The sequence below is a fragment of the Phyllostomus discolor genome, chromosome 12, assembly GCF_004126475.2.
Source record: "Phyllostomus discolor isolate MPI-MPIP mPhyDis1 chromosome 12, mPhyDis1.pri.v3, whole genome shotgun sequence".
In the NCBI taxonomy this organism is placed as follows: domain Eukaryota; kingdom Metazoa; phylum Chordata; class Mammalia; order Chiroptera; family Phyllostomidae; genus Phyllostomus; species Phyllostomus discolor.
In genome coordinates this window covers 65,821,286-65,845,192 of record NC_040914.2, presented here as the reverse complement: position 1 = coordinate 65,845,192, position 23,907 = coordinate 65,821,286, and the positions used below count along the sequence as shown (strand labels likewise).

At 43.0% G+C, this 23,907-nt stretch overlaps 1 protein-coding gene across 5 annotated transcripts in view; it reads left to right on the top strand.

The window, feature by feature from the left end:
- Window positions 1-378: 378 nt before the first annotated feature.
- The window catches only part of WDR59 (WD repeat domain 59), an 81,031-nt gene continuing 57,502 nt past the window's right edge, over window positions 379-23,907 (top strand). For 3 of the 5 annotated variants that reach the window (XR_004900063.1, XM_036012217.1, XM_036012218.1), the window contains exons 1-4: window positions 464-640; window positions 14,558-14,607; window positions 20,115-20,250; window positions 23,588-23,673. Coding sequence is in view for 4 of the 5 variants with exons in the window: in XM_036012217.1 (XP_035868110.1) it covers window positions 587-640; window positions 14,558-14,607; window positions 20,115-20,250; window positions 23,588-23,673 (326 nt within the window). In the remaining variant the exon portion in view is untranslated. Of the gene's footprint in view, window positions 641-14,557; window positions 14,608-20,114; window positions 20,251-23,587; window positions 23,674-23,907 lie in introns of all 5 variants that reach the window. The other 2 variants (XM_028501762.2, XM_028501761.2) reach the window with 2 other exon arrangements.

The following is a 23,907-nucleotide window of genomic DNA, read 5'->3' as shown; positions in this document are numbered from 1 at the left end:
TCGGAAATGCCTTGAAAGGGTCATGGAGATCCCCTGGGTCCCTGAACACTTTGGTAGGTGCTGCTGTATTGTATGATACAGTAAGTCACACATTCAATGCCTTTATGGCAGACGTTAGGGGAAGAGGTAACTTCGGGTTTGTAAGAATGTTGGGTTTTAGTTTGTAAACATCCTAGGACTTGCCCGGGACATGATCCAGGGGACAGGGAGGACAACATACCCCTCACCTCGCCAAACCTTATTCTACCCAGGTTACCGAGCCCAACGGGACCTTGGACTACAACTCCCAGCAGATCTTGCTCTAGGGGGCGTGTGACCGCAGTCGCACGGAGTTTGGGTGACTTTAGCGGAGTGACGGAAGTGGGGGGGCGTGCCCGTTTGGGTAGGCACGGTGCCACAATTGGAGGAACCGGGAAGAGGGGCAGAGCCAGTATTTGGGTGAGCCAATGGTTTATAGTCAGACGGAGGTGGGGCGTGGTGTGGCAGGGTTCTCCAGAGGGCTGCTTGGGGCCCGCCGAGGCCAGGAACGTGGGTTTGGGTGGTAGGAAGGCGCAGTCGTGGGGGCCGGGCTGACCCCGGCGGGGAGATGGCAGCACGATGGAGCAGCGAGAACGTGGTGGTGGAGTTCCGAGACTCGCAGGTGAGCTGGAGACCAAACGGAGCCTTCTGGGCATGCGCCCTCCCGGATTCCCCTCCCCCATGCTGCCGGGTCTGTGTCGGGGCGGCGAGGGCGACCGCGACATCCTTGTCGGTGTTGGGGTAATGGAAAAGAGGGTGTCCCTGAGCGGTCAGACCTGAGTGTGTGAGGGGAATCTTGAGGATTGTTGGCGGTTGGTCCAGACACGCCAGACACGAGCAGGGTTTCAGGCTTACGCGCGGGGTACGGGGAGTGGGGTCTGCCGTGGGATACCGAAGCATAGGGGTGCGCTTCCCAAGGCCTGGGTGGGGAGCGAGGGAGTGTTTGCTCTTCGAGTCCGGGGCGCACTTAGTGACTTTGGTCAAGTCACAGAGCTTCTCTGAACCTCGACAATGGGACTTAACCCTGCCTCACAAAATTTCGGGGTGAAGTTGGTAGAAAACTGAATGCAAAGTGCCTGGTTCAGCAGCTAAGCTTTGAGTGGTTGCTGATACTAGAATAGTGGAAAATACCGTATAGTGAGTGACTAGAAGTGTATGCTGCAACTATTTACTGAGTTTGAATCCCGGCTTAGTCTCTAGCCTGTCATCACCCACTGCATTAGTTTTTCTCACCTGTGAGAAAGTGTGAGTCGTACCTACCTGATAGAGTTGGCGTGAGAATTTTGAGGTCATATATTCAGAATGTGTGACACAGTGACAGGCACACAGTAAGCTTCAATGAACGTTAGCACCTATTAGGGATTTTTGCCATTTTTCTATTTCCTGCGTTTCCTATGCTATACTGCCATTTATCTACATTTTCTTTTTCTAATTCATGAATCACACAAGATAAGTGGATGCTATCCCCTTTTTCAAACAGCAAAGCTGATCCTAGTTTGGCTGATCCTGTGACTTGACCAAGGCCTCCCATTGTGTGGCGGCCTGGGGATATGACCTCAGGCATCTGGCCCCAGGATTTCTGCTGCCTCATTACACTGCCATGCTTCCTACTGTATGAGCCTATCTTACAGTTGTTCCTCAATACATATTATACTCACTCACCCCTTCCCCAGCACTTATGACACTGTTTGGGTGATTTTCTTTTCTTTATTTTTTAAATTATAAGATAAAGTTTATTTAGAAAGTTACAGAGGTACTAGAAGTGAGCCAGCTGGGCTGCATAGGCCCAGGAAACCAGTTACAGAAGACAAAGAAGGGCCCTTGGAGCCTAAGAGAGGTCAAGGAAAAGGTAATATGCCTCAGGGAAGAAGAGTAGGAAGGGAAAGGCCCAGGCATGCTCCTGAGAGGAGAGCATGCTGGGTGATTCTCTTTTCGACAGATATTTCTGGAATGCCTTTTGTGTGCCAGGCTTTCTACTCACTTATTCAACAAGATTTATTGAGCTCTTTTGCAAGGCGCACGCTGTGCCTGGCACTGTGTTGATTCTCAGGTGATTTATTCTGAAGAGACGTCTGAACTACAGCAAGGTGGTGTGCTTTCTTCTTTCTAAAACCCCATCCCGTTTTTGCCGTAAAGACGGTGTGTGGTGGAGCCACTGACCAGTTTGCCCTGTGGTGCTCTCTGACATAGTTCCCATGAGAATTTGAGTAGCAGCATTCTGATTAAAGGATCCTGAAGCACTTTGCACTGTCTGCATGGTGTCTCTGGGAGGCCAGCTCTCCTAAGGGAGGTGCCAGACTCTTGGGGAAAAAGAACCACATTCCTGTTATCCTTGTTAATTGCTTTCAGTGGGGACTAAGAACAGAGTCATATCTGGTACCTCTGAGCCTGCTAATTTGGAAGCCACTAATCTGTAAAGCCTTTAATTCTCATAGAAACCCAAGCAGTCTCACCCATACTTCTTGATGGAAATGTAATTGAAGAGACCTGCAGAGAAGGTGCTGACACATATTAGGATGCTATGAAGTAGTGTCAAATAATTAAACCAAAACAGCAGTTGTCAGAGTTAAGAGGACAAAGTAAATTGGGTAATTTAACTGCCTTGTGGGAGTTTCTGTTCTTTTTGATTTTTCATTTGAAAGGGTACATCTTAGCATAAATTAGCGTGGTTTTGTGGTTGAATTTGGTGCTCATTAGGAGGGGTGGGAACCCATTTTATTAGCTGTTTCATTAGTGTAGAAACAAAAAGTTGAAACTCTTAATATTGTCTTTCTGAAAAGAAAGGCCAAACAATAAACTTTTCAAATGCCCCTCCTCTTTTAAAAGTCATTTAAGAAAATTTACACTTTTAAGTTTTTCAGTGAAAAACCCCAGCCTGAAAAGTGAAACTTTTTCTTAACAGTTTATAGAAGGATCATTCACTTTATAAGACAATGCCTTGTATTAGTGAAGAACCTATGCTTCTTGGCAACTACTCTGAAACGGTCCCTGGAATCAATGAGTGTTAACACTGTAAAACGTAAAGATAATCTCCTCAGGCAACATCATCCAGTAGAATTTTCTGTACTGATGAACATGTGGCCACTGAACACTTGAAATGGCACTAGTGCAACTAAGATATTGTATTTTAAAATAAATTTTAGCCCTGGTGGTGTGGCTCAGTAGATTGAGTGCCGGCCTGCGAACCAAACGAATGCCAGTTCGATTCCCAGTCAGGGCACATGCCTGGGTTCTGGGCCAGGTCCCCAGTAGGGAGCATGTGAGAGGCAACCACGCATTAATGTTTCCCTCCAGCTCTTTCTCCCTCCCTTCCTCTGTCTCTAACAATAAATAAATAAAATCTTAAAAAATAAATTTTAATTAATTGCAATTTAAGGAACCACTTGTGGCTATCATCTGTAGTATTTGAAAGTGTAGTAGAAATTGAGTAGTTTGAACTCTCAAAGAGTGGTAAGGTGGCAGAATGTGCAGTTAACAGGTCTCCAACTCAACAATAAGTGCAAAAATACTACAGGATATGATTATTGTGATGACAACAGGAACTTTGGATTCATAGCAGCTCTCTGCTAAATGTCTCTACTTCAGCATCTGTGAGATGGCTCAAACTCTACATATCCAAGGTAGCTGGAAGAAGAGAGGTTTCGGCCAAGATGGAGGCGTAGGTAGAAACCCTTCGCTTCCTCTCACAACAAAAAGGAGGATAACAACCAATCTAAAATCATTAAACAACCAGAAGCACCAGAAGATCAAACTGCATGGAACTCCGACAACCAAGGAATTAAAAAATCAACCAGGACAACCAGACTGGTAAGGCAGACCCCGCTGTGTAGGCTGACTCAGAAAAACTGTGGTGAGGCAGCTGAGGGGTGGGGCTAACTGCCGAGTTGGTAGAGTTGCACAGGAGGGGCTGACTTAAGGGGAAAACTGAGACTCAGAGCTGTCTGTGGGCCATGGGTGTTGCTGCAGTGGGAGATACTTCCAGTCTAACTCTAGAGTCTGTTGGAAAGTGCGCTAGAGACCAGCAGGCAAGCTGCTTTGCTCCCTCTCTGGCCCCTCCCCCACAGGCGGTGCAGCAAGGAGGTTTGCCCTACTGGGGTGAATACCTAAGGCTCCACCCCTTACAACTTATCAGGTGCACCAAGACAAAGAAATATGGCCCAAATGAAAGAACACAGCAAAACCTCAGAACTAAGTGATGAGGAGATTGCCAACCTAACTGATGGAGAATTTAGAGCCCTGGTAATCAAAATGCTAAAAGAACTGATTGAACTTGGTCGAAAAATGAAAGATACCCAAAATGAAATGAAGCAAAATGTTCAGGGAACCAGCAGTGACAAGAAGGAAACCAGGATTCAAAGCAGTGGTTTGGAACAAAAGGAAGAAATAAACATCCAACTGGATCAGAATGAAGAAACAAGAATCCAGAAAAATGAAGAGAGGCTGAGGACTCTCTGGGACAACCTGAAATGTTCCAATATCTGAATTATAGGGGTGCCAGAAGGAGAAGAGCAACAGCAAGAAACTGAAAACTTATTTGAACAAATAATGAAGGAGAACTTCCCCAATCTGACGAAGGAAATAGACTTCCAGGAAGTCCAGGAAGCCCAGAGAGTCCCAAAGAAGTTGGACATGAAGAGGAACATACCAAGGCACATCATAATTAAGTTACCCAAGATTAAAGACAAAGAGAAAATCCTAAGAGCAGAAAGAGAAAAGAAGACAGTTACCTACAAAGGAGTTCCCATAAGGCCATCAGCTAATTTCTCAAAAGAGATCTTGAAGGCAAGAAGGGGCTGGAAAGAAGTATTTGAAGTCATGAAAAGTAAGGACCTACATCCAAGATTACTCTATCCAGCAAAGCTTTCATTAAGAATGGAAGGGCAAGCCCTGGCTGGTGTAGCTCAGTGGATTGAGCACTGGTTGCGAACCAAAGTGTCGCAGGTTCGATTCCCAGTCAGGGTACATTCCTGGGTTGCAGGCCATAACCCCCAGCAACCGCACATTGATGTTTCTCTCTCTCTCTCTATCTCCCTTCCTTCCCTCTCTAAAAAAAAAAATAAATAAAATCTTAAAAAAAAAAAAGAATGGAAGGGCAGATAAAGTGCTTCCCAGATTAGGTCAAGTTAAAGGAGTTCATCATCACCAAGTACTTACTGTATGAAATGTTAAAGGGATTTACCTAAGAAAAAAGAAGATCAAAAATATGAACACTGAAATGACAAACTCATAACTATCAACAAATTAACCTAAAAGAAAAGAAAAACAATGAAAACAAAAACTAAGCAAACAGCCAGAACAGGAACAGAATCAGAAATGGACATCACACAGAGGGAGTTCATTGGGGAGAGGGAAGAGAGGAATAGGTGGGGAAAGGTGCAGAGAAGAAGAAGAAGCGTAATTAGTAGGCATAAAATAGACGGGGAAAGATAAAAAAATTGTATAGGAAACAGAGGACTTATATGTACAACCCATGGACATGAACTAAGGGGGGAATGCTGGAGGGTTGGGGAGGCAGGGTGGAGGGGGGATAAAGGGGGGAAATTGGGAAAACTGTAATAGCATAATCAATAAAAAATACTTAAAACAAACAACAAAGTAGCCGGACATACTCTGGGCCTTATTGCCCTGCACCCCAGCTTTTTGCCTCCTTCTAGTACACCCTCCACATAGCCAGAATGATTTTTTTAAAACTCCAGGTTTATTGAGGTATAATTAATGTACAATAAAATTTACCCTTTTATGAGTATAATTGGTTGAGTTTTGACAAATGTATGTAGTCCTGGAGCTACGACCACAGTTAAAATGCAGAACATTTTCATTACTCTAAAGCACTCCTGTATGCCCCTGTGCAGCCAGCCTTCTTCCCTCACTCCCGCCCTCTGGCAGGGGCTGCTGTGATTTCTGTAACACATGGAACACATCATTTCTGTAACAGCGTGTCACCTTTTGAGTCTGGCATCTTTCACTGAACCTGTGCTTTTGAGATTCATTCATGTCGTTGAACACATCTGTTAGTCCGTTCCTTTTCACTGCCCAGTAGTAGTCCAGTGTATAGATAGATCACAATTTGTGATTTCATTTACCTGTTTATGGACATTTAGGTAGTTTTCAGTACTGGGCAATTAGATTAAAGCTGTGATAAATATCAAGGTGATTTTTTTTCTGTTCTTTTGTTTGTTTTTTTCTTATTCTTATTTTTTCTTCAAGGTGATTTTTTTTAAACAAATTTCTTTGTATCTCTTCTTTGATGAAAACCCTTCAGGAGCTTCCTGTTGTACCTGGAATAGAATATGAATTCCTTAGTTTGGATTGTTTTGTGTGCTGGTCTCTGCCTCCTCAGATCACACCTTGTACCACTTTCCCCTCACCCAATATTTGTCTATTTTCATCTTTCTCCCTTACTATAGTGTAAGTTCCCTGAGGGTGGAGACTGTTTTGTTGACTACCGTAACCTTAGTGCCTAGAATAGTGCTTGGTATACAACAATGCTCAACAAATGTTTGTTGAATTAATAAATTTTTAATTTTTTAAAAAGATTTCTTTGTTCATTTTTAGACATAGAGGAAGGGAGGAAGAGAAACATCAACTGTGTGGCTATATCTCACTCGCCCCTCACTGGGGACCCTGGCCTGCAACACAGATATGTGCCCTGCCTGGGAATCCAACTGGTGACCCTCTGGTTCGCAGGCCGGCATTCAATCCACTTAACCACACCAGCCAGATGAATAAATTTAAAAAATCAGTTAAATTAAAAGCCCTGGCTGGGTAGCTCAGTTGGCCAGGTTGTCATCCCTGTACATCAAGAGTATGGGTTCAGTCCCTGATTAGGGCACATACAAGAAGTAACCAATGAATGTCTAAATAAGTGGAACAATAAATTGATGTTTCTCTCTCTCTCTTCCTCCAACCTGCTCCCTTCCCCTCTCTCTCTAAAATAAAAAAAAGCAACCAATGAATGCATAAATAAGTGGAACAACAAATTGATCTCTCTCTCTTGCCCCCCTTCCTTTCTCTCTTTAAAATTGATAAATACAAAATTTAGGGACCCCCCAGCCAAGATGGTGGCATAGGTAGACACACTGTGCTTCCTTACACAACCAAAAGAAGGACAACAAAAATTTAAAAACAAAAAACAACCAGAACTGACAGAAAATCAAACTTAAGGAAGTCCGACAACCAAGGAGTTAAAGAAGACATACTCAAGCCCTGGCTGGCATAGCTCAGTGGATTGAGCGCGGGCTGGGAACCAAAGTGTCCCAGGTTCGATTCCTAGCCAGGGTACATTCCTGGGTTGCAGGCCATAACCCCCAGCAACCGCACATTGATGTTTCTCTCTCTCTCTCTATCTCCCTCCCTTCCCTCTCTAAAAATAAATTAAAAAAAAAATCTGTGTAAAAAAAAAAAGAAGAAGACATACTCATCCAGACAGGTAGGAGGGGCAGAGATGGGCAGCTGGGCAGAGAGGACTCCTGGCAAGGCGGTGGCTGGAGGACCCAGCAAGGCGGAAGATTGTGGAGCAGGGCATGGAAGGCTGCAGCTGGCTGGCAAGGCAGCCACTGGTGGAGCGGGCTGTTCCACATTTGCACGCAGATAAACTGGGAGAAACAACTGGGGAGCGGGACGGACTGCACAACCCAGGGCCCCAGCGAGGGGAAATAAAGCCTCAAACCCCTGATTGAAAACACCTGTGGGGATTGAGGCAGCAGTGGGAGAGACTCCCAGCCTCACAGGAGAGTTCGTTGGAGAGACCCACAGGGTCCTAGAATGTACGAAAACCACCCACCTGGGAATCAGCACCAGAAGGGCCCAATTTTGCTGGTGGGAAATGGGGGAAGTGACTGAAATCTGGCAGAGAGTGGAGCAAGGGCCATTGTTTCCTCTCGGACCCCCTTCCCCTTCCCCACATATAGTATTACAACACAGCAGTGTGAGTTGCCCCGCCCTGGTGAACACCTAAGGCTCTGCCCCTCACTACAGAACAGGCGCGTCAAGACAAAAAAAAATGGCCCAAATGAAAGAACAGATCAATCAAAGCTACAGAAAAAAAAATACAACTAAGCGATGAAAAGATAGCTAACTATCAGATGCACAGTTCAAAACACTGGTAATCAAGATGCTCACGGAATTGGTTGCATTTGGTCGCAAATTAGATGGAAAAATGAAGGCTATGCTAAATGAAATAAGGGAAAATGTACAGAGAACCAACAGTGATGGGAAGGAAACCAGGACTCAAATAAACGGTGTCCCAGAAGGAAGAAAGAAACATACAACCAGAAAAGAATGAAGAAATAAGAATTAAAAAAAAAAAATAAGGAGAGGCTTAGGAACCTCCAGGACATCTTTAAACGTTCCAACATCCGAATTATAGGGGTACCAGAAGAAGAGGAAGAACAAGTGGAAAAGTTATTTGAACAAATAATAAAGGAGAACTTCCCTAATCTGGCAAAGGAAATAGACTTCCAGGAAGTCCAGGAAGCTCAGAGAGCCCCAAAGAAGTTGGACCCAAGGAGGAACACACCAAGGCACATCATAATTACATTAGCCAAGATTAAAATTAAGGAGAGAATCCTAGAAACAGCAAGAGGAAAGGAGACAGTTACTTATAAAGGAGTTCCCATCAGACTGTCAGCTGATTTCTCAAAAGAGACCTTGAAGGCAAGAAGGGGCTGGAAAGTCATGAAAGGCAGGGATCTATATCCAAGATCGCTCTATCCAGCAAAGTTTCTTTTAGAATGTAAGGGTAGATAAAGTGCTTTCCAGATTAGGTCAAGTTAAAGGAGTTCATCAACACCAAGCCCTTATTATATGAAATGTTAAATGGATTTATCTAAGAAAAAGAAGGTAAAAAATATGAACAGTAAAGTGACAGCAAACACAATTATTAACAACCACACCTAAAACAAAAACAAAAGCAAACTAAAGAAACAACTAGAACAGGAACAGAACCACAGAAATGGAGATCACATGGAGGGTTATCAACAGGGAAGTGGTGTGGGGGAGAGGGGGAAAATGTACAGAGAATAAGTAGCAAAGATGGTAGGTGGAAAATATGGGGAGAGTAAGAATAGTATGGGAAATGTAGAAGCCAAAGAACTTTTATTTATGACCCATGGACATGAATCAAACGGGGAAATATGGGTGGGAGGAGGGTGCAGGGCAGAGGGGAGTGAAGGGGAGAAAATGGGACAACTGTAATAGCATAATCAATGAGATATATTTAAAAAATTGATAAATACAAAAATTTAAAAAGTTGGCCCTGGCCCTGGCTGCTGTGGCTCAGTGGATTGAGTGTGTTCTGTGAACCAAAGGACACCAGTTTGATTCCCAGCCAGGGCATATGCCTGGGTTGTGCGGCCAGGTCTTACCAGTTAGGGGCTTGCGGAAGGCAGCCGTTCAATGTACTGTATCTCTCACAGATTGATGTTTCTCTCCCTCTCTTCTTCTCTTCTCTATAAAAATAAGTAAATAAAATCTTTAAAAAATATTTTATTTATTTTTTAGAGAGGGAAGGGAGGGAGGGAGGGAGGGAGAGAGAGAGAGAGAGAGAGAGAGAGAGAAACAGAGAGAGAAACAAACATCAATGTGCGGTTGCTGGGGGTCATGGCCTGCAACCCAGGCATGTACCCTGACTGGGAATCGAACCTGCGACACTTTGGTTTGCAGCCCGCGCTCAATCCACTGAGCTACGCCAGCCAGGCTGGTAAATAAAATCTTTTAAAAAGGATTTTTTAAGCCCTGGCTGGCGTAGCTCAGTGGATTGAGCGCGGGCTGGGAACCAAAGTGTCCCAGGTTTGATTCCCAGCCAGGGTACATGCCTGGGTTGCAGGCCATGTCCCCCAGCAACCGCACATTGATGTTTCTCTCTCTCTCTCTCTTTCTCCCTGCCTTCCCTCTCTAAAAATAAATAAATAAAATATTTAAAAAAAGATTTTTTAAAGGATCTTTTTAAAAAAGATTTTATTTATTTCTAGAGAGAGGGGAGGGGAGGAAGACAGAGAGGGAGAGAAATATCACTATGTGGTTGCCTCTCACATGTCCCCAACTGGGGACCTGACCCACAACCCAGGCATGTGCCCTGACTGGGAATGGAACCAGCAAACTTTTGGTTCAGAGCCTGGCACTCAGTCCACTAAGTCACACCAGCCAGGGCAATAAAACCTTTTTTAAAAATTTAAAAATCAATTGTATTGATTAATAAGAGTAATTAGGAAAAACTGTTTAGATTTTCATGTTTTTCAAATTAATTTTTATTTTAGAATAGTTTTAGATTTATAGAAAAATTGGGAACACAGTATAGAGAGTTTCCATACACCTGTACTCAGTTTCCTCTATTAGTAACATCTCACCCCGTGTGGTATATTTTCTGCAATTAATCAATATTGATATATCATTATTAACCAAAATCCATACTTTACTGAGTGCTTCTTAGTTCTTGCCTAGTGTCCTTTACCCTGTCTGGGGACTCCGTGTAGAACACCACACTATATTTGGTTGTCACGTTTCCTCCAACTCCGCTTGGCTGTGATAATTTTTCAGACATTCTTCGCCTTGCATGACCTTGACCATCTGCAGAATGTCCCTCAGTTGGGATTTGTCTTACGTCTTTCTCTTTTTTTTTTTTTTTAAAGATTTTATTTATTTATTTTTAGAGAGGGAAGGGAGGGGAGAGAGAGAGGGAGAGAGAGAGGGAGAGAGAGAGAGAGAGAAACATTAATGTGCGGTTGCTGGGGGTTATGGCCTGCAACCCAGGAATGTACCCTGGCTGGGAATCGAACCTGGGACACTTTGATTCCCAGCCCACGCTCAATCCACTGAGCTACGCCAGCCAGGGCTACGTCTTTCTCATAATCAGACTGGGATTATACTTTTTTTGGAGGAATACCCCAGGGTTTACAAGGTGCCATTCTCATCACATCATATCAGGGGCTGTGCTGTGAACCTGTCACACCACTGCTGATGTTGGCTTGATCACCGGCCGGGGTAGTGCTTGCCAGGTTTCCCCAATGTAAACATGCTCTTGTTGCCCTTTGTCTCTACTATGGAGTAGCCCCCACTACCTACCTCATCAGCAGTTTCACTTTATATGATTTCAGTTATCTGTGGTCAAGTGTGGTCCACAAATATTAGCTAGAAGATTCCAGACATAAACAACATATAAGTTTTACAGCTTGTGCCTTTCTGAGTAGCATGTTTAAATTTTGCACTGTCCCTCTCCATCCTTCCTGGGGCGTGAATCATTCCTTGTTCAGTATATTCAGGCTGGATATGCTACCTGCCTGTTAGTTACTTAGTAGCAATTGTTATCAGACTGTGGAGTATCACAGTGCCTGTTTTCAAGTAACCCTTAAATAGTAGCCTAATGCTAGGTCATTTACCTCATTCCATCTCCTCATGTAGGCACTGTGTCATCCCATACCATCACAAGAAGGTGAGTGTAGTACTATAAGATATTTTGTGAGAGACCACATTCATGTAACTTTGATTAGAGTATGTTGTTATAATTGTCTTTTTATTATTAGTGTTGTAATCTCTTAGTGTTCCTAACCTAGAAATTAAGTATTTTGTCATAGGTATGCATGTATAAGGAAAAGCATGGTATGTAGAGGGTTTGTACTACCCATGGTTTCAGTCATCCACTGGGGATATTGGACACGCACCCCCCATGGATAAGTGGGGGACAGCTGTACTCTTGGGCAAAAGCTCTCTATATACAGCCCATACTTAAGGAGACGGGGGTTATTCTCCCCAGTTTATTTATTTATTGAATTATTTGTTTATATCAGTATGAACTCCTAGATATTTATTTTATACTTTGCATTATAATCCCATTATTCTGTGGCCCAGATTGTTTTAGTTTTCGTCACTGGGATCTCTTTCAGGTGGTTCTGTGGCATACCCCCTTTTAAAAAAATTTTAAAATACTTCCTGACACTACAAGATGCCCAACTCTCATTATGTATGTTTCTTGCCCCGTTCCTTAAATTAGCCTTTTCTCCAAGGAGCTCTGGTTTTTTCAGTTGGAGAATTATATTAGAAACCAAGATGTGGTGCTAGATGTGCTGTTCATTGCTTTGGGGGTGTCATTGCCTCTAGGTCCCCTCAACTGACAAAATAAGAAATATACAGAGGTACACTAACCCATGTATATATATATATATATATATATATATATAAATATTTCTGTATGTAGTCATCTTTACCTGTATTTATACTTATATTTTATCTGTATATATATCTTTTATCTGCATACTTTATCTGTGTATATACCTTATTTGTATAAATGAGTTTATACTTAAAATTTTTTATTTTTAAAAAATTTTTTTTAATGAGAAGTTTTTTCTTTTTTAAAGATTTTATTTATTTATTTTTAGAGAGGGAAAGGAGGGAGGGAGGGAGGGAGAGACAGACAGACAGACAGACAGACATCAATGTGTGGTTGCTGGGTTCCCAACCCGCGCTCAATCCACTGAGCTACGCCAGCCAGGGCTAGTTTATACTTAAATTTTTAACCCTAATCCATTTTCACGTGGATCATAGTGGCCTCCACCCTTTGTTTATCATTAACTGCCCACTTGAACAGAAGTCTGGCTCCTACTGTCTTCCATCCACTTACTTACTTGTTTGTTCCGGTATATATGTATAAGGGATTTCAGAATTGCTATCTTGTGCCCTTGAAGGAAACTGGTTTACCAGCTAGAGTACTGTGCTTATATACAGTTTCTTTTCCCTAAATTTAGTCTTACCGATTCTACTAAGGTTTTCACCATTTTTAAGCAAGCTTTCTCATTTCTCCATATTGTGGTCTAGTCTTTATAAGGCATTTTTAAATATTTAAAAATGTTTTCACATAAAAATGATCTATTATGGACTAGATCAGTGATATTGTACTATGTAAAGAAAAATAATAAAATGTACTCTCCACACACCTTAAGGAATAGGCTATTTTAGTTATTTTTTAAAGCCTGAATACATTTTCTCCAAAACATGTCCCTCTTTTAATGCCCTTTAGAGGAAGTGACTCCCCTGAATTTTGGATTATTTCTTTGCTTTTTTACCACACATATGTAAATATAAATGATACTTTGTTTTATTCTGATAGTTTTGACCATTATTAAAATGGAGTCATATGGTATGCATTCTGTGACTTCCTTTTTTCCCTATGTTATTTTCGGAGCTCATCCATGGCGACTATCATGCCGTGGCTCACTAATTTGGCTTTGAAGTCCGGTTCCTTTGTATGAATGCGCCACACTCAATTCATCCCTCTGTCCATGGAACATTTGGTTGTTTCCAAATCTCTTGTTTTTTGCAGATGGTGATATGTAACCACGGTATTTACATAGGGTAGAATTGCTGGGTTGTGGGATGTGCATGTTCTTCAGCGTTTTTAGCAAATACCGAGTTGTTTTCCAAAGCGATTGAGATTTGGTACTCCCTGTAGCAGTGCTTAAAAATTTTCCTGTTGGGCCATATCCTTATCAACACTTGGGATTACCACATACTTAAATTTCTCACCCTTCCAGCAGTTCTTTATTGAGAGTCTGTTGTATAATAGATATCTGGGACGTACTGTGGACATAGCAGTGCAGTGCTCTGGATATCTGTATGCCCCCACAAATCAGAAGTTGAAACCTAAAACCCAAGGTTTTGGGTTAGGAGGTGGGGCCTGCGGGAGGGGATTAAATCATGAGGGTGGAGCACTCAGGAATGTGATCAGCGCTCTTTGCCTGGAGAAAGCTCCCTTCCCTTCCGCCCTGTGAGGTTACAGGTAGGCAGCCTAGGAAGAGAGTCCTCACCGGACACCAAATCTGCCAGCACCTTGATCTTGGACTTCCCAACCTCCACAAAAGTGAGAAATAAATTTCTGTAGTTTATAAACCACCAAGTCTATGATATCTTGTTATAGCAGCCTGAAAGGATTTCGATAAACCATGCACAAAACAGACAGAGATTTCTGTCCACATCAAGCTCTTCTCCGTACATCTGACAGATTTCCACCTATCTAGTGCATATGAAACGGTCTATCATTTTTGAGTTTAATTTGTATTTCCCTGATACTGATGAAGTATTTTTTCATGTTTAACTGGCAATTTGATTTTTCTGTGAAATTCATTTATATCTTATGCCTTTTAAAATTAAAAAAAATTTATTGACTTTTTTAGAGAGAGAGGAAGGGAGAGAGAAAGTGAAAGAGAGAGAGAGATTGAAAGATATTGAAACATCAATTTGTTGTTCTACTTATTTATGCATTCACGGGTTGCTTCTTACATGTGCCCAGACCAGGGATTGAACCTGTAGCCTTGGTGTATTGAGACAGCGCTCTCACCAACTGAGCTTCCTGGCCAGGGCTTAAATGTGACATTTGGATGAGACCTAGAAGGGGGTAGAAGTATCCACTGTTGGGAACTAACGATACCTGGAAGCTAGGACTACCATGGCCATGGGAAGAGGAAGACCCAACCACGGCTAACTACCTGCCTGTCATCTCCAGCCTGAGCCTGCCTTGCCAGCAGAACTGAATCTGTTTTCTCTCTCACAGGCAACTGCAATGTCTGTGGACTGTCTGGGGCAGTATGCAGTGCTTTCCGGGTAAGTGAGATTGCTGTTTGTCTGTCATGACTTCTGGGAACAAATAGCAAATTAAGAGGTTTCTGGGAAATTGGAAAATATTCTTATATTTAAGGGTTATGGTCATAGGGTTGAGTTCTGCTACCCTAGTGATCGCAGGGATACTTCTAGGGATTATTTGCAGTTATTTTTGTCTTTGCCCTGAGAGGCGAACAATAAAATTCCTTTGAAATTTTAGTGACTGGCAGTTTGGTCTTGAAATTGCAGTTTTCTCTTTACCACACAGACTCTGTAGAAGGATGCCGGCTGTCCAGGTTGACGGGTATTGCTAAGGTGGAAGGGATCCCAGCTCTTGTTTGGCAGAGCCATCGATCATGATCCCTTGGACGCTGGCCTCCTTGGACTTGGCTTTCTCATGAAGGAATTCGATCTCATCGTGAATAAATAGGACTACCTAATTTCTATAGTGTATTCTGGCTCAAAAAAAAATGTCAGATTCAGCCCTGGCTGGCGTAGCTCAGTGGATTGAGCTCGGGCTGCGAACCAAAGCATCACAGGTTCGATTCCCAGTCAGGGCACATGCCTGGGTTGCAGGCCACAGCCCCCAGCAACCGCACATTGATGTCTCTCTCTCTTTCTTCCTCCCTTCCCTCTCTGAAAATGAATAAATAAAATCTTTTAAAAAAGAGAAATAAACATGAATGTGAGCTCAGGAAGTCAATGTGCGAAATCAGAATTACTCACAACTGTACATTCTACAAAATCCCCCAGATCAAAAGATTACACCAAGAAGCATTTAAAAAATAAACTCAGGTTCATTTAAAAAAAAATGTCAGATTCCCTGAATTTGCTAACTACCCTAACATTGTGCCAGCGTGGGAGCATCTCATGGGCACAGTCCCCCTTCCCTTCTATAGTGCTCTAGATTCATGCCCTACCTCTCAAACGCAGCTGCATTTTCATTAATGTGGTTATGAGCCCATTGACAAATTGGTGAAGTATTTTCTGTTAACCTCATTATTTTATTTTGAAATCATGCTTTAATTTACCTTAAAAAAAGCACATAGCAAAAATTTAAATAATTCAAAAGGATATGCAATGGAAAAAAGTTTCCCTCTGACTTCCCTTCCCAGCGACAATTATCAGTACCATTTTCCTGTGTCACATTGGGTGCATAGGAAAGGAAAAATTGGTATGTCTCTTTTCTGCCCCTTCCCTACTTACTTGAGTAAATTTTTTTTTAATCCTCACCTGAGGACATTATTGATTTTAGAGAGAGGGGAAGGGAGGGAGAGAGACAGGGAGAGTGACATTGATGTGAGAGAGAAACATTGTTGGGAGAGAGAGACATCAGTTGTTTGCCTATCATACATGCCCCTGCAGGGACCAAACCCACTGCCTGAGCATGTGCTCGGACTGGGAAATGAACCTATGACCTTTTGGTTTATGGGACAACGCTCCAGCCAACTGAGCCACACTGACCAGGGCCTTCCTCACTTGAGCTATAATTTGCATACCATACAATTCACCCACTTAAAGTGTACAGTTCGATGGCATGTTATATTAATTTCCTATCCAGTTTTTAAGCTTTTTAAAAAATGGAGTTTAAAAAGTCAACTAGCATTACAAGGCTTATATTGTCAGACAGTAGAATCCAACCTCACCGTTTCACAACTCCTGATGCTGCTCACCAGTAGCAACTACTTGAGCCATTTTTAGCTGTTTCTTTTAGATTTCCTCCACTTTTGCGAGTAGTGTACATATACTGCTCTATCTTGATTTGTCTGTTGTAGACATTACAGATTGACTTATTACAACATAAGATGAAGATTTAGCACTTTTACTTTGCTCTGAGGCCCTTTTATATATACTTGCCCTTCCCCCTCTTCTAATGTAGTCATGCAGCCATTGTTGGGTTGAATTGTATTTGGGGTTCCTTTTCTAAGTTATTGTTGAGAGGTTTTATGCCATTCTCATTCTGGACTCTGTGTGTGATCTGTTTTTTGTCTTGGAGGCTTTCAAATCCTTTCTTTGTGTCTGGTATTCTTTGTCTCCAGTGGGTGTCCATTTTCACTGTGGTTACTTCTGTGTGTGGCTGTTTTTTTATTCATGTGTGGGCACTTACAGACTCCCTCTTTTCTTTACTTTATTACTTTTTTTATCTAAACAATAGAATCATAACATATGCCCTGGCTGGTGTGGCTCAATGGATTGAGCACCGGCCTGTGAACCAAAATCTGCCGATTCAATTCCCAGTCAGGGCACATGCCTGGGTTGCGGGCCAAATCCCCACTTGGGGATGTGTGAGAGGCAACTAATCAATATTTCTCATGCACATTGATGTTTCTCTCCCTCTCTTCCTTCCCTTCTCCTCTCTCTAATAAATAAATAAAACCTTTAAAAAATCATAGCATACATCATGTAGCTGTATCAGCATTTCATAAAATACTCTCAGATGCCCTGGACTACTGTCTGTCTCTCAAATGTTAGAATTCTCAGCGTTCACTAATGTGGACGTAGCATGTAGCATTCTAGCAGAGAATGGGGTTATGTAAATGGATATTATGTAAATGGATTATGCAAGTGTTCCTGTTATGGTGTGTACAGCCATATTATTTTCAACATGAGCTTGAAGTTCACCATTTCATTTTCTTTCTTTTTTTAAAAATTGATTTGAGAGAGAGACAGAGACAGACAGACAGAAACATGGATTTGTTGTTCCACTTGTTTATACATTCATTGGTTGTTTTTGTGTGTGCCCTGACTGGGGATTGAACCCGCAACCATGGTGCATCATGACGATGCTCTAACCAACTGAGCTACCCAGCCAGGGCCTCATTTTCTTGTATGGAACTTTAAATATGTGTAGGAAAGTGGATAAAGTGAAAAGCTCAAATAAGTTTACAAATGTATACACCCATGTGATCAACATTCCAATTAAGTTACAAAATAATTTTTAGCACCTTGGAATGCCTTTTCAATCTGAAAATCTGTGTATTTTATCTTATTTTTTTCTTGGTGTGGTGGTGGTGGATGGTGGTGGTGGTGGTAGTGATGATCGTGGTAGTGGGTGTGAAAATCTGTATTTTAGTTTGAATAAATTTTTCTGTATTATGTCTTCAATATTTTCCCCCCTTTATCTCCTCTTCACATGCTTTGTGGAGCTACTATTAGTTGAATATCCTGTATGGATTCTCTTTCGTCTTTCTGTTTTGCATTCTGGGAGTTTTCTTTAACTTTAACTTCCAGCCTTGCTATCAGATTTCTCCATTTTAGTTATTATTTTAATTTCCAAAAGTTCTTTTTTGGTCTTTGTTCTTTACATTGTCTTCCTTTACCTCTCTGAAAATGTTAAATCCAGGTTTTTTTCTCTTCTCTGTGCTACCCTCCTTTCCTTTTTCTTTCTTTTGATTGTGTTGATCTCTGTCTTTGAAGTTTCCTCTGGGGGCTGCTGCCCTGGGCTCTCCATTAATATTAGAGAGTGTTGGAATCTCCCTTCACGTGGGTGGTGGTGGGGTTCACTGTAGGGAGATCAGGTGGGACCCAGGCCCTTTTGTTGGAGGGTGCCCTAAACGTCATTATCTCCATGGTTTCTTTGTTATTATTGGTTTGTTTGCTCCTTCTGGGGCTGGTCATTTCCTCCTGTCACCAGTCCCTGAAGACTAAAAGTCAGGCATTGTGAGTGCTGAGCAGGGGGACGGTCCTTCACATCCTGTTCAGAGCACAGCCCCTCTCACTTACTCTCTGCTGTGCCTCTTGTCCCAGGCCTGGGCTTCTCAGGAGCAGTCTCTCTGAACACCCACCCTCCACGCAGGAGGAGGAGAGGTGCAGATGCCAGCTCTGTGGGGTGCTCTTGAACTACTCGCCTTAGTTCTTTCAGGCAGTTCTTGTTGGGTTTGGTTCTGCTGTTGGTTCTCCAGTCCCTCTCTCCTTTTCCTTTTCCAGCTCCTGAGCAGCCCTGGCAGTGTGAGCCAGTGGGTTTCTAGTGCTCTTATCTGCAGGCACTTGGGCAGCAGCTTTCTTTGCTCGAGCTCAGTCACCACCTGCCTATCGCTGTTCATTTCCTCTCTCATTTTCATTGTCTTTGTGGGTTTCTGCCTTTTATGTTCTTACTCTTATAATTTAGTGATTCTTTAGAGGGCAATGAAGATAAACAAGCATGTTCAGTCAGGCATGTTTTTCCTAATTGCCCACTTTCTTTTCTGTATTTGTTCTGCAGCCTCTGAACTCCCCTGACGACACGCACCCCTGTGTTTAGCTCCTACCCTTTTTCCACTTTTTGTTCTAAATGGCAAGACTTGAACCAGCCAGAGGTTAAAGTTCAGTGAATTTGTGTCTTACCTGTGCATTCCTTCTCCCTTAATCATCCTTTCTCAGATTTCTGCTAGAGTTTTCCATGCATTTTGGCTTTTCATTTCCTGTCTTTTCTGAGCAGTAGCTATTCATCTCTTTCTTCATTTTTGAGCTTACCTGCCGTCATTGATATCCAGGGGCAGGGAGTGCTCTTGAACAATGAATCGATAGCTGATGGCAGTTGAGATGTTAATTCATACAACAAGGATTTTTCCTTAAATTGTATTTTATTGATTATGCTATTACAGTTGTCCTGATTTTTCTCCCTTTGCCCCTCCTGCACCCAGCACCCCCTGCTCCCTCAAGCAATGCTCCCTCACCCTGTTCATATCCATGGGTCATGCATATAAGTTCTTGGGCTACTCCATTTCCTGTACTATACTTTATACCCCCGTGGCTGTTCTGTAACTACCCATTTGTACTTCTTAATCCTCTCACCTCATCATTTCCCCACAACCCCTCCCCCATCACGCTTTCTGTATCCGTGATTCTGTCTGTTCTTGTTTGTTTAGTTTGTTTTTTAGATTTAATTATTGATAGATTGACTTTTTCAGGTAGATGACTCGCAAAGGAATTTGAGATTTTCTACAGAATATTTGGTTAAGTGATAAGTGATGTGTTTAATTCAACATGCATTTGTTGAAAACAGAGCACTGTGCCTGGTGATTCTGAACATACAAAGGTATTCGAGATTTGGTCCCTGCTCCAAACAGTCAGTTGGGTCAGGACAAGAGCCTTCACATTAGCAGTTCTGCTGCAGAGATAAGTGCTACAGTCAAAGTGCAAAGCACGTGTTGGGAGTACTGGAGAAGCAGTTGCTGCCCCAGCTGGGCCATTGGGAAAGGCTGAGAGAAGGGCAGCGATGGAGCCATGGAGCCGAGTGCAGGGGGAAGCAGTGGGGTGGGGGTGGGGCAGGGGGTGGGGGGCGCAGGGCGGGTCAGACATCTGTGGATGTGGTGGGGAAGACAGCTCTAGAGGGAGACTCTCACGGGGGTGTGGCTTCTGCTTGTCCAACAGCCACCTTGAGTTACTCTTGTCACTTGCATGCCTTTCAGAGTAGACAAATGTATGTGGGGGTTTCTGAGTACTGTGTGCAAATCATAGGTAATCCTAAATGTGTTTTTCTGTCTTAATGCTAATGCTCTATTGTCATCGTGTTGATGTTGTTCTCCTAGCCGCCGGTTCCTATACATCGTTAGTCTAGATGCCCCTTTCGAAGGTCACCGGAAGATCTCTCGCCAGAGCAAGTGGGACATCGGAGCGGTGCAGTGGAACCCTCATGACAGCTTTGCGCACTACTTTGCAGCTTCGGTGAGTTTATTTAAGGAGTACAGAAAGAGGCTTTTACATGTGTGGTCTGGGGCCGAAAAGTACATGTCCTGTGTGGAGAAGAGAATGTTACCCTCATCTGTCAGGTGGGAAGAGGTGTGGCTGGTTCTCAAAGGAAGATACACAGACAAAAAAAGTATATGAAAAGGTTTTACTGGTACCGTGGGTGCCAGACCTTGTGTTTCTAGAGACCGAATCCAGATTTTGCCAGGGAAGCGGGCAGATGCCTCCATTTCTGTGTGTGATGGGAACCTGTGTTCATCAGCAGCCGTGTAACCAGCCAGTGACCCTGAAACACGTCCCCGGGGAGGACTGGTGAGCTCGTCTGTGGTTGACCCTCATTGCTCTCAGAGGGACCAGGCGATTCCATACGTCCTTCACAAAAGGAAGGGGTTCTTTCCTGATTGGGACACATTAGATTGGTTAGCCCCCTGAAATTTTATGTGGCTGTTTACATGTAAATTTTTCCAGGGAAAAGATACATACATTGTATTAGGTTTTTCCAAGGAATGCACGACTGCAAAAAGATTCTGCTATCTTCCCTCTATCAGTATTCCTTTCTCCTAGGACACTTAGGGATCTCAACCTTTGGCTCCTTTTATACCGGGCCAGAAGGGTAGTATTTAAAGGAAAGCTTCTTATTGTCTTGGGGGTGCGACCACTCACAGTGCCGTCCAGGGCTTTTCTTATCAGAAACGACAGTCTGTGAGAAGAAGCATCTGAGAAGAGAAAGGAGAGTGGCATGGTTAGCTTCAGAGGAAACCAAAAGCTGCTCTTCCCCATCATTTCCAAAAAAAAAAAGGCCTGACTACCTGACTGGAACCAGAGAGGCGTACTAGGGAGGGTGCTCGTCTACCTGTTGGCTTACCCTGGAGGCCTTTCAGCCCCCTCCCACCCTCAGTGCCTGACCATGTGGCCCAGGTTTCTCAGCCTTGGCACAATTGAACCATGACGCCAGGTCATTCTTGGTGGAAGGGGCTGTCCTGTGAACTGTTGGAGATTTAGCAGCACCCCCCTCGTTGTGACAGCCCAAAATATCTCTAGACATTGTTAAATGTCTCCCGGGAAGCCAAGTCGCCCCTGACGGAACAGCACTGGTGGAAGCTGACCCCTCCAGGTGGTTTAACTGCATCCGCTTAGGAGTGAAGAGGGATGGTGAGCAAGACAAGCCCCTCCTTTGTTCTTTAAAGGGTCATTTTAAAGGGAAAATTCAATGTCTTTTACTTCATTCACAATGTTGTACAACCACCACCTCTATGGTGCTTACAAATATCCATCACTCCATCGTCAAATCCCTCACCATTAAGCAGTCTCTCCTCATTCGTCCTCACGGCCACTGGCAACCAGCAGTCTGTGTTCTGTCTTTATGGACTTACCTGTTCTGGATATTTCATGTGAATGGAATCACGTGGTGTATGACCTTTTGTGTCTGGCTTCTCTGTCCATGTTGTATCAGCACTCCACTCTTTTATGGCTGAAGAGCAGTCCATTTTATGGGTAGATCGAATTTTGTTTATATATTCATCCACTGACAGACTTTTGGGCTGGCTTTTGTGAGTAGTCTGCTATGAACATGTGTGCCCCCATACTTTTTTTTGAGGACTTGTTTCCAGTTCTTCTTGGTGTGTGCCTAGAAGCAGAGTTGCAGGGTCATGTGGTAAGTACGTTTAATTTTTTGAGGACTCATGAAACTGGTTGTTACCGTGACTGAACTGTTTGCAGTCCCGCCAGTGGTGCGCAAGGGTCCCAGTTTCCCCACACTGTCACCAAAATTTACTATTTGCTGTTTTATTTTTTTTTTTAAATTAAATTATAGCCATCCTCATGGGTGTCAAATGGTACCTCACTGTGGTTTTGATGTGCATTTCCCTAATGCCTGAGCATCTTTTCATTCACTTGTAGGCCATTTGCATATCTTGTATTTTCTCCCCTCCTTAATATCTATTGATCACTCTGTAGCTAGCTAGCTAGCTATCTAGATATATTTTTAGAAATATCTATACTAGTCTTCTGCCCATTTTTGCATTAGGTTGTTTGTTTTTTTTGCTTTTGAGTTGTAATTGTTTTTTATATGCTTTTGGTATTAGACACTCATTAAGTATATGATTTGTAAATATTTTCTCTAGTACTGCAGGTTGTCTATTCACTTTCTTTATAATCCCCAAATATAGTTTGATATTTAATTTTAATGCAGTTCAACTTACTGCCTCATTTATATGAGATGTGGATGATGACATCCAATGTATTGTGTGGTGGGAAGGTGCAGAGTGGTTTGTTATGGTGCCTGGTTCAGAGACCGCCACTAGCAGACCCTTTGGGAATGTTATAAATGAGGGGAATTTCTTATTTTGAACTTCTGATTTTAATTATTTATTTATGGAGAGAGGGGAAGGGAGAAGAAACATCAAAGTGCCAGAGAAACATCTATGAGTTGCCTCTCACATGCTCCTAACTGGAGACCTGGCCAGTAGCCCAGGCATGTGCCCACTAGGAATCGAATCAGTGACCTTTCAGTTCTCAGGCCGGTGCCCAATCCACTGAGCTACACCAGCCAGGGCTGGAAGCTATTTTGAATCCTAATCCTTTCACAGGGTTCCTATTGATTTAGAATTGTGGTCAGGCATTTCAGGATAAAAATCTCAAAAGGTTGTACATCCATCTGACTCTGAGCAAACTTGAAAATTTACCTATCAGTGATATACCTATCACTATGGAAATTATTAAACCTACTTGTCTTTCAGTAATCTTTATTCACTATCCGTGCGTTTCATAAACTCGTGATAGTAAAGGAGTCTTTGCTGATTTTTATTTTTAAGTGAAATATAGTTTGATCAAAGCTTTTTTCCCCTTCCTTTTTCCTACTGTAGTTTTTCTTTCTTCTGGCCCATTTTCTCTATGACCTTCTGCTTAAGTCTTTATGAAATTTGATATAGGCCTATTTTAAGGAGTCTTGTATAACTTTGCTTTCTAGGGCACCCTTTTGGTTGTGTTTCTGTTTCCTTCCTTGTGCATCTGTGTTTTTAACGCGTGGTAGATCCACTTTAGGCACTTGATAATGGGAAGAGTAAGCTAAAAAAATCTGGTGTGACAGCAGCTGGAGAGAGAGGTGTGTGACGTGTGATCCTCAGAAGGCAGAGCAGGTTCCTCTCGAGGTCTGGGGACATCTCCGTTACCCGTAACTCACATGCTTAGTCCGTAGGATCTTCGCCCTGCAGGTTGGTCTCCACATGGCTTCACTCTCTTGGCCTTCGGCAGAGTGCGGGGAGAGCGTATCTTCTGACGTGCAGCCTGCTGCCTTCTTTCCCTTGTTTCTTCTCAGAGTAACCAGCGAGTCGACCTCTATAAGTGGAAAGACGGCAGCGGGGAAGTTGGCACAACCTTACAAGGCCACACGCGAGTAATCAGGTAGGCACCAGCCCTCCACAGCTCCCCGGGCCGTCTCGCTTTGCCATAGTCCTTTGGGGTGTGAAATGGAAACACCACCTCCTCCCCCAGCTTGGCTCTCCCTGTTATGTTGGCCCTGGGTGGCTCTTAGGTCATTAGCTTATATGGAGGTGATGGCTTTCACAGTGAAGAACAGCTGGCATTTAGGAACCAGCAGCCATGCAGTGTTAATCCTGATCCCAGAAAATACTTGGA